The following is a 14,830-nucleotide window of genomic DNA, read 5'->3' as shown; positions in this document are numbered from 1 at the left end:
ATGGCTCCTCCTCCTCCTCTTCATGCTTTCCTTTCCCTCTCTCTCTTGCACTGCTATAATTAAGGCAATTAAGTCTTCAGAAGACTCTGCACTGCTATTATGCTGTAATTTCATGTTGCCTCCTGGCTTTACGGTTTATTAAAAGATAAAGGCATACTTTTCTCCCATGGATTTTCTTATATGTGGTCGCCCTTTTTTTCCTTCTCTCCTTCCTCACTCGCTCTCAGTGCAGGCATGTGTGCCAAGACATTATTTACATTCAACTAAAATAAAATCAAGTTCTCAACGTGGCTGTGCGTCATCTGATTGGAAGCTCGTGCAGCCCGGGGAAGTTTGAAGCGACTGTACAAATTGTACTTTTCGCACATGAAGTCATCTGTGTTATCTTGACATTTTCATCTACAGGATTTAGTCATTCCACAAAGCACATTACTCATCATCCTCCTGGTATCCTACCGTTTCATGTTAACACTTGGCTGACAGACTGGTAATCTGTCATAACATTTTACTCTGTTTACAGATACTTGACATAATCGTATTGGCTCTGTTAGTTATAATCAACTGGTTTGACACCCTCGCCCTGCTGGAGCTGCTACCTGCTGTGTCACGAAAACTTGCAAAATTCTCGTTCCCACATAAACACTGTCCTGAAACTATTTACAATGTGAACTGAAATAACCTTGTCGAGCTTAATCCTTCCAATAACTTTTTCATGATTCCCCTTCCACTCGTATTAAAGGTTTTGACCAGCAGCCAAGAAATGTCACTCCTGAATTGCAGATTAAAAGGCGGCGAAAATAAATAAAGAAACTCTTTGGTCAGTGTGTTGTCTCTCTTCACCTTCCCAAACGTTTGAACTTTGCCATATTCCTGTTTAATATTCATTTAAATGCTTTTAAGCCCCCGGCTCGAACATTTAACACAAGTCCCAGGACGTCTGAGGCACCGTTTCTCGAGCTGCATAAAACATGTTTACGAAGCACATAAAAAAAAATCCACTTTTGTGTCGCACCGGCAGAGGAGTGAGGCTGCCAAGCCTCCTCGAGATCCTCTCTGTGTCGGCCGCTTTCATATAAACGGACAGTTTACCGAACGTAAACACACAGGGGAAAGAATCACTTGAAGCTCTCAGTGAGCTCAGGGACTGCCATTAATATTAAACCGCAGATGAGAGGCGAGGTCAGGAAGGGAACGCAGAACTCTTTAGAGAGTGTTGAGTTCAGTTTGAGACGTGTTCAATGAGACGAAGATTTTAAAGTTGAAGCTGGATCAATTGATTTCCAAGTGAGTGCTTCTGAAAAAGTAACATTTTCTTCACCAGTTAGTCGCTAACCTGTCTGTTTGCTGTTTGGTGCCAGTACAGTAGGTAGTGAAAATGTCAAACTAGTCTTTTCCAAATTCATATTTAACCACATGAATGCCTCAAGCAACACACCTCGTCACCTGTCTTTGTATCATGTGGTGAAAAAGGTGCAGCAAGTGTGAGCCACACTTCTAAACGTTTAAACCTGTTGTAAAGGTAATTGAATCATCAGATACAAACTGCGCCTGCTATACTGCATACAGGACTGTGTATACAAATACTTTTTTAAGTTGGCATTATAGGATAAATAATCTTGTTCATGTATCGTTTGATTCAAATCCAAATGTTGCTAATGTTATGCTTGTCATGCTAATGGTTGCTTAGATATCTCAGGTATTGAAAGTAAATCTCTATCAGTAGTAGTTCAAAGATAGACCTATAGGTTAGGTTTGGGCATCTTGTCTCATAATGGAGGGGTTTGTGGGTAAACTGCACCCCAGAGAGAGGGGAAATGAGAGAGAGAAAGAGAGAGATTTGGGGCGGATGAAATGACCTCACTATCAGACAAAGACAGGGCCCGCCCCAGGTACACTGACCCCTGACCCAGCTCTGTGCTGTACATCATGTACATGACCAGCCAGCATGCACAAATGCACACTGACACAGGAAGTAATGACTAGCTGTGCTACTGTGTTGCCATCCCTGAAAGAAACAAATCAGTTCCCATGGGTGAAGTATCTTCTTTCCACCGGTTTAAATCCCCAAATGGGACACAGAGATGTGAGACAAACAGAACAAGAAAACCATTTTCTTTTAAGTAGGGAAATGTCTTTCAGATAGAGGCCATTTTCTGGAATGGTGTGAGAAGCCTTTTTTTAAAAAGGTGGAAATGTCAGCTATGGGGGGGGAAGGAACTCTAGGGTACAAAAACAACACATCAGAAGAGTTTGAGGTTTCCTACAATGATGCTTCTACCGTCATCTAGCTCCAAGTGGATATGTCTTTAAAAGCTCTCAAATATTTCTGACAAACCAGTAAGCACCACCGACCCCCTCCACTGCCAACTCTGTCTCTGCCTCAGCGCACAATGTGGGGTGGCCATTCACCCACTATTGCATAACCAGAATTATACAAGAGAACTGTGCTATGAAAATGTGTGTGAGTGTGTGTGTGTGTGTGAGTGAGGGGGCACCTCTGAGGGGGCCTGCCAGTGGACCTTGGCAAAAGGCCGGCCCCATTAAAGAGTCGAGAGAGTGAGGTGTACTGGGGAGTTATGAGAGCCATCTATTATATATAGACTCTCTTTCATACTCCTGTATATTCATATTTATTGAAAATGTCAAATGCGTCCTTAAATCCAAGTTTTTAACCCTTTAACTCCAGGTCAAGATCATACTATTCTTTACTTATTCTTTGGTGAGATTGCTCCTGATTTAAGTTACATTGTTGCCATTGTATTTCCTTTACAAGCGGCGCCTCGGAGCTGTGGTGTCTTTTGTTCAATCGTATGGAGAGAAATGCAAAACACATTGAGTTCATCCTCTTAAATCAGAATCAGAATACCTTTATTAGTCCCACAGAGGGGACATTTGCATCGTTACAGCAGGAAAGAGCCACAGACAGCTTAATGTTATATGTTTAAAAAAAAGTACTAAGTTATGATATAAGAAAAATATAACAAAAGAAAAACAAAAAAAGAAATTACATACTTTTCAAAATACAAATCCTGTAACAGTTCTTAGGATTTAGCAGCCAGGTATATATTACACAGTTATTAATGGCATATGTATATCATGTATATATTGCACATATAGCACATATTGCATTTAGTTTGATGGTATTTAACAGCAGCAAAAAACACATATGTAGTGTATTATAATGATTTATTGCAAAATATGTTGAAATAGCTCACAATAAGGAGCCTGAGGCTACTGAATCCTTAAACAGAGCTGATAGTGGAGGTAGCTTAGAAGTCAGCCATCCTGCTTCCTCTTATCTCTTTGGAGAATTGCATAAGAACAGTACAGATCGGGCACGGAAAATGGAGGCGGGTTGTGACAAAATGTATGAGCTGGTGTACAAAAGAGCATTTCAGAAGCTTGTTGGGAAGTGACAGCCTCGTCTAAATGACTTGTTCACACAGAAAAGCAAGAATGTACTACTCTTGGAGGATCATGAACACATTCAAACCTTTTTTGGTACAACAAAACCAAACTTTTCAGAGATATTTCTGAAACATTTAAACACTTCTCATGATGTGGCAATGAAGAAGGATTTCTCAGGAAACACTGTGGTTTTTATTTAAATAAGACGGTTTTAGAACTATAATCGAGTTGTGGGTTCAATGTGTCTATCCTATCCTTTCCAGCGCACGATTTTTGATGATAAAATGAAACGCCCCGTGAAGATACGATAAATAAAACATGAGTGATGAGGCTCATGTGCGGGACTCAAAGTTCTTGTGTAATTTAAACATTTTTCTTTTTCTAAATAGACATGCTTGTTGTGAGCCACATGCAGCATTTCCTGTCTCTCCCCGTTTTGATGTCTTGTGGCGTCAGACGCGCACTCTTACACAAACACAGATGCAAACGTATTGACTCGCCGCTAATCAAGGAGCCTTTGATTTCTTTCTGCTCTCGCTGCCCACTGCTCTGCCCTGCCGAGACCAAACACTGGGGCCAGAGGAATGGACAACCGCTAATTAAATTTCCTCTACTTTCCTCTCCATCCCTCCCATGTTGTTTTTCTTACCGGTTTTGGGCTCTGGCCCTTTGTGATTCACAGGGAAATAAACATGCTTTCCGCCTAGGGACAAAAATACCACTTTTTTAAGTGCTTCTTCTCCACCTAGTGTCTATACTAGGGTTTGGACGAAAGTAACAGGAAGTCTTGGTTAAAAAATGATAAGCGATAACCATGACTTAATCTGTTGTGATTAGACCTACTGTGAGGCAAAAAGTCTTTCATGTTTCTCTGGGAATTGCATTCAAAGGAAAGCACATAAGACATACTAATGCATGCATGTGTGATTAGTGATGTACAGGGTAAGACATTTTAAAATATATTTTTTTCCTTCTCAGGTCTTAAAAGGATAACCTGAATTAAAAGTGCTGAAAATTCTGATTTACCAGAGTTTTCATTAGATGATAACTGCCATGCAAAGAGAGAGACATTGAATACATTTGGAGAAAGTAAAGATAAGCGTAACACTAGATGTATACCTGCTGCAAGTCTCCTGGCACATAATAGATCAAGTGTCTTTCAACCTTTAAAGATAGTTGAAGATAGCCTTAAATGAAAACAATAGATCAAATAGGTTTAAAAGATGTAAGGCAGTTTGAGAGAGCTTTAAACAAAGGTTGTCTTATTGTAAAATATACAGTATTTCCTGATAAGATTAAACCTGGAGTTTCTCATTGTTCATCTGTGTCTTTAATGTCACTGACTGCAGCAGCTTCAGCCCTCCATCTGTTTCCTCACACCATGCATTAAGGCATTGAGCGTACGTAACGCTCAGAGCCCGACATACAATTACCATAGTAACGAGCATAAATTGAAAGTGTAAAAATATGCTTCAAGTAGCGCATGTGAACAGCTTGACCAAAACGCAAGCCGCTAGACAAGCTTTGCTTCAAATAAGCAGATATTTCCTGCTTTCAAACTCCAACACAGCTTCACCTGCTAGTGACCACTGACATGACTGACAGCTGACATGACTGACAGATAGCTACATGCATGTTGATGAACATGACTATACATGCAGACACTTTAACCACAAAGTGTAACCCTGACTAAGGTTTAACTGTCATGTCTGAGTCTTACATTAACTACTACAACGTTAAACGGCTACATAGCAGTATTTGTGGTTCAATTTAATCAGGATGTTAAGGTGTGAACATGCACTCTAATCCAAATGTAGTTTAGCTGAGGCATCTCTTTAAGCGGACACTTCTCTCCTTCCCTTAATTTGTTTTTTCTCTAATCTCTCTCTGCCTTGAAGCTGCTTGAGGAGACCATGTCCCTGCTTGTATGAAAGAGAAGTGTCTCTCTCTCTCTCTCTCTCTCTCTCTCTCTCCTGCTGTTGGTGGAGGGGAGCTCTTTCCCTGGGCAGACAAGGCAGAGCAGGACTCTGCCCTATAACCTCCATGTTGCCTGTTGTCTTGGTAAAACCTGGTACCTCCTGCTGTGCAGTCTCCCTGGCAGTGAGCAAGCAGAGGAGACTGACCTAACCTTCAGCGTTTTGTTTCATTCCAGAAGAGAAACATGGGGAACAAGTTATGGAAAAGAAGCTGACAGATATATAATACAGAAAATCTCATGCTTTATAATGACAGGATGAATGTGGAGCAAAAGGAGAAGCCCCATTAAAAAGCTGGTACTGCGTTTAAAGAAATGAGTGTCAATTTAGTCTTTAACTCTAAATTCATTAGGATGGCGTCATTTGCATTCCATGCCTCATTTGGCCTGAGATTTGGGTGTTTTACGCTATTAGGTGCTAATGTAGCCTGTGTCTGGTAAACGTACTTTCTTACTCCAAAACCTCAGATTTCTTTAATTTTCCAACTTGAAGTCAACAACCTAATGCTGCCTCAAGTGACATCACTCCCCCTTATAATCACATATGACAATGCTTCTCACATTTTCAAAACACAAGTCTAAAGGAGTCCGGAGAGGGTTGACAGAAAAGCAGAAGAAAAAAAGATACTATCTTTCTTCTTTTCAAGATCAGGCATATTTGTCCTGGCTTTTAGTTCTCATGACTAGATTTTACTTTTGTACTACAGGCCTCTTTAAAATATTCATCAACACTGCATGACAGTCTTCGTAGGTTGAGCTGGCAACAAGTATGGTTCAACACAAATGGTGAACTGCTAGCTGAGTTCATCTCTTCAACGATCATAGCAAGTACCTTTTCTCTTTGCTGTGTCCCAATAAAGATAACAGCAGGGCAGGAAATAACTGGAGCTGTAAACATGATTTGAACAAAGTGTGGCTGCAAGATGGTGCAATATTAAGGTGTGTTTAAATCATTCATCTACTCCGTATAACACCTCATTGTTTTCTTATCTCAACCAGTCATCTCTCCATTACAGTATCTCTGTCACCAGAAATGATACACCAACTAGCAGATCATACACATATTAACACCCCTACAATCTGAAAGCCAGTTACTTTGCCATTTAGGACTGAGAAAACAAAAAACAATATTCTAATGCAAGTCATTCAAAGACTGATGAAGTAACACTCCTACTGACATCTGACAACCACATGTCAAAGAAAAATGTGGTCTTGAATAAACAATGATAATGACACACACACACACACACACACACACACACACACACACACACACACACACACACACACACACACACACACACACACACACACACACACACACACACACACCACACACACACACACACACACACACACACACACACACACACACACCACACACACACACACACACACACACACACACACACACACACACACACACACACACACACACACACACACCCCCCTCCCTGGCGGAGCATAAAAGAAACCACAAAGCAGGATGACATTTTCACCCCCGCTAACCGAGGAATCATCTGTAGTGGGACGAGGCATCAGATTAGCCGCGCGGGGACCAGGGGGCTTCAGTTTCCAGCTTCCGTGCCAGGCCGTGGGCCCGAGCCTTAAAGACAACATGGCCCTGACACACACAGCGGGCTGCGGGACACCAGGATTCTCATGCACACAAGCACATTCCCCCACAAAGCAACAGGCTTAGACAGAGATGAAGAGAGAGAAGACGGGGCTTTGGTTGACGTGGGTGGATGTCTGGTCCTATCTTTTTTTAAGATCTACTTTTGGCACATCTTTTGATCCCAACTTCTCTAGGTGCAGTTTGACAGACGGGAGAGCTTTAGTTTTGGCTTGTTCAAGGTTCAAGGTTCTTTATTGTCAAACTGACATAGCTACAGAGTAATTATGTCGTTGAAAATCTTATGTCACAGGCTTCTCCAACAATGCAACATAATAATAATACAGATAGTAAAAGTAATACAAAAGAAAAATAGTTCTAAAATAAAGTGAGTATGTGGAATAGTGCAGTACGAGTCTATATACAAGTTATTGGAATGATATATATTAGATAGTAGATATATATTACTAAGTAGCAGATGAATGTTTTGAAATTGTTTCAGCTTGTGTATGAATTCCAAATAACAATTGTGGTTGAAAATAAACGCATGGGTGTGGTAAAATAAAAATAAAAGAAACATCTCTCACTTTCCTCTCCTCTCTTCTTCTCCCCTCTTTCTGTATTTACTTCACTCACCCTCACTGTCTCTCCCTCCATCCCTCCCTCATTTTAAGTCCCCAGGGCTCCTTTCTTCTCTCTTTAAATAGGGGCCTGAGCTGTGAAGTCTAATAATGGTCATTTGGCCTCCCATTGAAAGCTGGGTAATTCGGCCCAGGGACGGCTCACTTTGAGCCACATGACACAAGGAGCTTCCCAGTGACCATGGAAACGAGCGCAGTGGGATCCTGGGTCCCTTCAAGCGCCGTGAAACGTGGTGAAGCAGTGATTTAGGAGAGGGACTTTTTGGCGGGGGGAGTTGAGGTTTGGGATTGAAGTATAGGAAGGTGGGTGAGGGTCCCAACACAGAGTGAGAGAGGGGGTGGAGAGAGGGAGAGAGACATAAAGAAACAGAGTGAGAGAGAGAGAGAGGCCCGATCCTGGTCAAACCTCTCCCGACACCCCGCCAAGATAATATCAGCAAGTTGAGGCGTACACAAACATGAAAGGAGAGCCCAAGAGGCAGGCCCCCCGAGTGCTCCATGCTTCATAAGCCCCCCCCCCCCCCCCCCCCTCCACATTTTCTCTTCTTTCTCCCTGCTGCTCCTCTGCTTCTTTTTGGTTTTCTCTTTCTCTCCCTCCCTCTGGGCTGTGGTGTTTGAAGGCATTTGTTCAGGGGGTTTGGGGCAGGTGGAGAGGAAGCTAAAGAGTTAGCTTCTGCATTGTACCCTATACACACAGCTAGACTGCTCTTTGCTTAGGTGGGTTTTTGGTTTTGTATTGCTTATATTTCATTTTCTTCTTGACCAAGGAACTTGTGAATACCTGTGATATGAGGGCAGATGTCATCTAACCTTTTTTATTCGGGATTGTGGGAAACGGTATTTCGATCGCTCTGTCTGTACACACAAACTGAAAGATTGACAATAAAGTTGACTTTGACTTGAATGCTCCCTTAATAAAGAAAAAGGGGGGGAAATGTTTTTTTAAAACCCGTGTATGTCACAAAACTTATCTAAATTGCAGACCAAAGGAGCACATTATTTTAGTAAGGGATCTTTAGTAAAAGTGAAATGGAGAACGTTTATATCTGACTGGCAGAACTGCTAACTGCAGTATTAGACTCTATCATTATGCACATTACAGCTGTTAGTCGCAGTGATTTGAACGACCCAAAATTGACTTTCAATTTTTACACTCAACTGAAAGGCCTTGCATTTTTAGCACAGGCATAGGGGGATAATTGTCTAATCAATATCCTGTATCTTTGTGCTCGACAATGAAAAGATGTCTTTTAAAAACTCTCAGGGAAAAGAACAAGCCTTTTCTGTATTGAACAAAAGCAGCCGTTAAGAATCAATCACCTTTGTGGCTTGACTGCAATTTAACACAACACATTGGAGGCTGCAGAGTGTAAAAACTACAGCAATTCTATTTCTGTTATCATGGCTCTTTGCTCGACTAAAGTCTTTGCAGAGAGTGAAGGAGAAAAGCATGAAAAAGTGAGAAGAGAGTGGTGAGCGATACGGTGAGTCATTCTGCAGTCAGCATCACAACACAAGCTGATCTGTGTTATAGTTCTTCTTATCCAGACTGAAAAACAGTTGAGCTAATGCGCACATGTATATGCACAACAACAAACACAACCACTGATCAGACAATCAAGCTGCCCATGAATGCCAACACGCTGTATTAGAAGAGGTCTGAAAACCATGCCAAAATGCAGCCAGTTCAATCCAGCATTGAAGCTTCTTTACAACAAGTCCTGCGGCTTAACACCTAAGTGGCATTGCTGTGGCCTCGGGACGACCTCGAGCACACACCTGAGTGTGTAGGACAGCTAACCTGGCCGCAGGCTTGGAGCCAGTCGCCCGCAATATCACACTCCTCTGTCTGTTGCCAGTTCTTTCTTTTAATGCAGGTCTCTCTCTTCTTCAGACGCATGCACACTTTCTATATCCCCGTCAACCTATCAGACACACACAAACAAACACACATACTACACTACACCCTCCCTGCAGCTCTGGCTGAGATGCCAGACACGGTTAGAGTCCAAAAGCCACTTAGCACTAAGACGCAGCAGCTGTTTGCTCTGGTCTGCTGTCCCATAGTGCCAACTTGAGGGCCACGGTAGAAAAGGACACACTGACACACCCCTCTGCCATCTCGCATTGTTCCATGGCAACTGCGGTTTTAGGATTATGTATTTATGTGAGTCAAAGAAAGATGATACACTTGTTATGGTTCTGGGCCTCTGGCTAACACTTGAAAGTAGCAAGCTTTATTTCTGCGAGGACATGTCAATAAAGATGGTGAAAAAACGTTCTTGGTGCTCAAGTTATTTTGAAGTGCTTTGTAGCGGCCGGTCGCTAGCCAGTTGCGCTCCGCAGCGATGAGATGTTGTCTTTGGCTGGTGTTTCAGGTGGAACTGATCGTGGTTCAGAGACGAGCTGGTCAAGGGCAGCGCCAGGCCACACACAACAAGCACATACCAGGGAGGTTTACATGCTATGCCAGCCAAGAGGCTTGCTTTACACAAGCTGCGAGGCTGTGTGGGAGGATGGGTTGCATTTTTCTGCTATGTGCGTACACAAAAAAAAAAGTTGTACCAAGCAAGACACAAATCCCAGCCACCCACTTACCAAACCAGACACATTTGCTTTCGTCATCTGCCTGAGAAGCCAAACCCACCCCCCCAACTATCTTCCTTCCCTTTGTCCTCTTAACTCCCTCTCCTCTTTCTGTCCACCACGCTACTTCTCTGCCTTTCGTCCTACGGTTGCCCAGGTCTAGTCATAAGAGCCAGAGAAGGATGAAAGGGAAAAAGCCGGCAAGGCCATTGGACTGACACTGCATGACTTGAAAGAAGAGATATCTCCCTGGCACATTGTCAAAGACCCTGGCCGGCCTGGGCCTACCAATGAAAGCCTGTGGCATGATTTCATGTTCCAGAGTGGCTGCCAAAAATCGCAGTGAGTGTAAGACTGTGTAAAGAAGAAGGGAAGGAGGCCAGTTCTGAGAAAGTCAGGCAGCAGGGAGGAAGTGACCACCAACAATATGTGATTGACTAAAAGGAAGAAAAAAAGAGAGACTTCATAAGCTGAAACTTTGGGAAATAAACTTCTAACATCAAAGCACCTTGCAGTGTCATCCTCATGTGACACCATGAGTCAGACAAAGTCTCAAACACAGTTAGCTACAGTAGGAACTAATATGCTCATGGTGTTGGGGGAAGGGCTTCTGCTGTGGCACAGAGAAGTCAGGGTTTTACAGCCCTGCAGGTCTCACAGGAACCAGACAGGAAGTGCAGGAAAAAACTGTGTACATATATGTAACACACCAGCACTTTGGTGAGGTTTGCACATGGACTTCAGAGGCCGGCATTACCGACCTCTTCTCCTCCTTTTCCTCTACTGCTAATATTTGCTGATTTCAGAGCATCAAGAAGCAGTTAGAGCAGTTTGAACTCCTTTAGTCACTAAGCTGAATCATTTAGTAAGGCATATATAATCACATTCATGATGGATTGACATAAATGACGTTAAAAGGAATGTCCTGTGTGGAATTCCTTTAAATGTAACCATAAAGATTTGAAATAAAATATAATAGTTAAAAAGTTCGAGGAAAATCTGAAGCAACTTTGACATCAATTCTACACTGAATCTTCTTAATGTGAAAAGTCGACTTCCTTTGACATGGAGAGCTTGTCTCTTTTTGTCCATCAACATTTCTTCAATCATGTTTTGCTCTAAAAGCCATCCTTGCATGTTAGAATGTTAGAATTGGACAATTTACGTTAACGGTAAGCACTTGTTTCCTCCCTTGTCACTTATTAAAACTGTTTATAATAGAGAAGGGAATGCCCGTTGCTACATGTTGACCAGCTCTGAGGCACAGCTGGGGGCCTTGTGTTCCCAGACAATTTATATTTAGACATTAATTGGCATAAACAACATTTTACTCTTCGACAATTCCATGTTGTCCGTTCAATAGGATCCTGTAATTGAATGGAATCTAAATTGACCAGACAAGACCCCGACACTGTTGGTGGCAAAGTGGCAGCAAAGTGGAGTGGGATCTTGGGTTCAGTCTGGGGCCAGTTGGGTAGGGCGGGAGGGGGGCGTGGGCTTCCGAGCATGAGGCCAGACCAGGCGGGTGAGTGTGTAAGAGTGGGCATAGTATCCGGACATGGGCTGGGCATGGTGGCTTGGCTGGCTGGGCAGAGTATGCAGACTGGCAGGGGGTAAACACTGCACTGTCTGGCCTGGCAAAAGCAATGGTGCCAACGCAAATCACCCAGCTGTGTTCGGGCCCCAGGGCGAGGGTCTGTCAAGATGCAACAATGGGTTTCCCCTCCTCTAATTAAAGTTCTGGCTGAATAACCGGAGGAAACAGAGTGGTATAGAAGTTAGGGAGGTTAGCTGAAGGCCAAAGGGTCAAGGTTCCTGATATCCTCACTACAGAGTCCTTTAGCAAAACATCAAACCCAGAAAGTATAAAAATGGCCAGCTCATTAGCGCTGCACTTTGACCGTTTCCAACTAGCGGATGGTGTGGGTTTCTGGTATCTGGGTGTCCTCGTGGGTCTGTTGGCTAAGGCACATGCCAAGTAGTGATAGGAATTGAGATTGTATCGATACCAATGCCATCATCGATTCTGCTTATCTGTCCAATTCTTTACCTTATCGATTCATGATCAGTATTCTGTGTGGAAAGAAAGTAAGCCAGTTTAGAATGTCTGCCTAATATCATTTATACATGAAAATAAATTATAATAATTGAACAGATATTACAAGTTTCACGGTTGTCACTATGCTTTAAAACTTTCTTCCTCTCTGCCATGACCATTTTCTGTTGCAAGTTTCAATCAGAGTTGATGCAGAGTTCCCATCATGATGCATGTCAGAAAAACACCGGCATCAATAAGAGAACTTGATAACCAGAGAGGCATCCGAGTTCAAAGGATTGGGCATCTTGGAGACATTCTCGATTCCCAAGCCTCATGAATCTGAACCGATCACATATCAAAAGATCCAACTCATCTGCAAGCTATGCGACTGGCGTTCTTCTTCCTGGTGCCTTGAATACCCACAATTCCAAAAGTACTTTATGCGACTTTGCATAAATCATATCTGAGCAACAAAGGCTTAATATTGTTTTTTTTTCTAAATATCCATTAGAACTCCCCAAAGACCTATAAACAAAGTTTGCGGTGGAGTTCTTCTTTAAAAATCGGACTGAACCCATGTTGGTCCTAACCTCCAGGCATATTGTTCCCATGACAATTAGAGTAGAGGTAAGCAGTAAAGTATACGTTTAACCAGTTATAGTTCCCTTGGTTTCTCTCTGGAACTGTAAACTGCTCCAAACATTGATGCATCCCCTCATGTACTTGTGAGTTAAGCCACCCATGACAATGAGGAATTCTTAGCTACAGTTGAAGAGGAGTTTGAGTGCTGAGCATTAGGTACGTTTTCAGGACTCGGCATAAGTATGCATCAGCTAGGTAGCAGCAACCATCTCCAAGGACAGTACACCATTAGCATGTCTATACGGCACAAGGGCTCCTTAAATTATGAATGGCTGCTCTCTTTCTGTCACTGGGCATGCACAAGATAAATGAGACTATAGCCAACCCCCCCTCATCCTCTTGGGAATGTTGGTACATTCCATTAAGAGGAACACTTAATTAAAGCATGATAAAATACCACTCGGAGACTCCAGAGGGGTCTGGGAGAACTGGAAAAGGGAGGGATGATGGGGACAGGGGGGGCAGCGAGAGACAAGGGAGGGATTCACTTCCACCCTCATTTCCCAGCAATAGAAAGATAGACACAAAATACAACTACATCATCCTCCTCTTTATACACAAATCACCAGGATTCCTGAAAGGTGACAAAGAATTTCCAAGGTCTCTTGGAAATGAGACCTTGTGTCTCAATGAGATTTTAAACCTGTATAAATAAAGGCTAAATAAATAAAAAAAGATCTTGTGCCCAAACATTCAATACACCTGAATGTATATTGGTCCTTACTTTAAAAGATTGTGTTTACAGGCAAGTAGTAAACCAATTATTTGTATTTCTGAGTACTCATGTGCAAATTGGCTATACATTGAATGTATACTCCAATTATGAGACATCTTAACATTTTCTATGAACAAAGCGGTATTCTACATTTTAAATCACAGCATTAATACCATAAATATGGTCTATACTTAAGCAATTCATCACATTAAAGTGTCAAAATGACTAACTGCAGTATGTTTATAACAAAACAAATATGTGTTTTCATTGCATTGCATGACCCAACACCTACAGTGCCACCATGTTCATCATGCTGCATGTCAATTGTATACTTTTTCATGTGTATGCAATGTGTGCTTTAGAGTGCGGTGCCTGTCCGGTTGTGAGAAGATTTTTCCACTGTACTTTTAGTGGAAAATTCCTTCATGAAAATAGATGGCAAATAAAACCAGTTCTTTACCTTTCCCAGTACGGTGAGACAACTGGGGTCCAGCTCTGGTTGCTCCAGCTTCACCACTCCGACCCAGCCATACTCGTATAGGTCCTCCTCATCATTATTATTACATAGTCCCAAAGGATGCATCTGAAAGAAGAAAGAAGTTGAAGATAAGTATGCATATCAAAACAGTACAGTGGATGCAAAAACTGGCTAACGGTTTTAAAAAGACATGTCACATAAGTCACATTGAAACAGAGCATTTTGTGTCTCGGGATACTTAATGCAGAGAAACAAAAAAGTAGCATGTGCAGGGTTTAAAGAGAACATGAAAAGCTGCCTCACACGATGCATCAAGTCAGAGGGTCCTGGCATCAGCAGATTATAGATTTGTTCCCCCTCGTTTGAGGCAGTGCAACAATTTATAATCCACTTGTCACCTATTTTCTATAATGAAAACTAAGAGCTTAAGAGCATTAGACATCTGAAGTATTCGCTGTGTGCGGCAAAATCTTGCAGGATCTAAACATACAGTACAGCGTTCCACCAAAACCTTTCAAAGAATAGCAGCAGATAAGCAAAACCGGGATGTATGTGCTTTCATGGATCTGCTGACGGCGCCCAATTTCACAGTGTTTCTACTTAAGGAAAGGCACGTTAAGTCTACTCTCAAATGATTAATGGTGCTGCCATTTCAATTGTGTTTTAGCACACATGCACAATTACTAGATACATTCTTGTAATGTCCGGCAGTGGCTCAGTCAGTAGGGGCCG

At 42.3% G+C, this 14,830-nt stretch overlaps 1 protein-coding gene across 1 annotated transcript in view; it reads right to left on the bottom strand.

Annotated features, from left to right (window-relative positions):
* The window catches only part of znrf3 (zinc and ring finger 3), a 68,641-nt gene that overhangs the window by 17,671 nt on the left and 36,140 nt on the right, over nucleotides 1-14,830 (bottom strand). Inside the window, 1 exon segment of the mRNA XM_034118660.1 lies at nucleotides 14,081-14,203. Coding sequence (XP_033974551.1) covers nucleotides 14,081-14,203 — 123 coding nt within the window.

Source organism: Trematomus bernacchii, unplaced genomic scaffold, assembly GCF_902827165.1.
Source record: "Trematomus bernacchii unplaced genomic scaffold, fTreBer1.1, whole genome shotgun sequence".
In the NCBI taxonomy this organism is placed as follows: Eukaryota; Metazoa; Chordata; class Actinopteri; order Perciformes; family Nototheniidae; genus Trematomus; species Trematomus bernacchii.
This window is presented reverse-complemented; position numbering and strand designations above follow the sequence as displayed.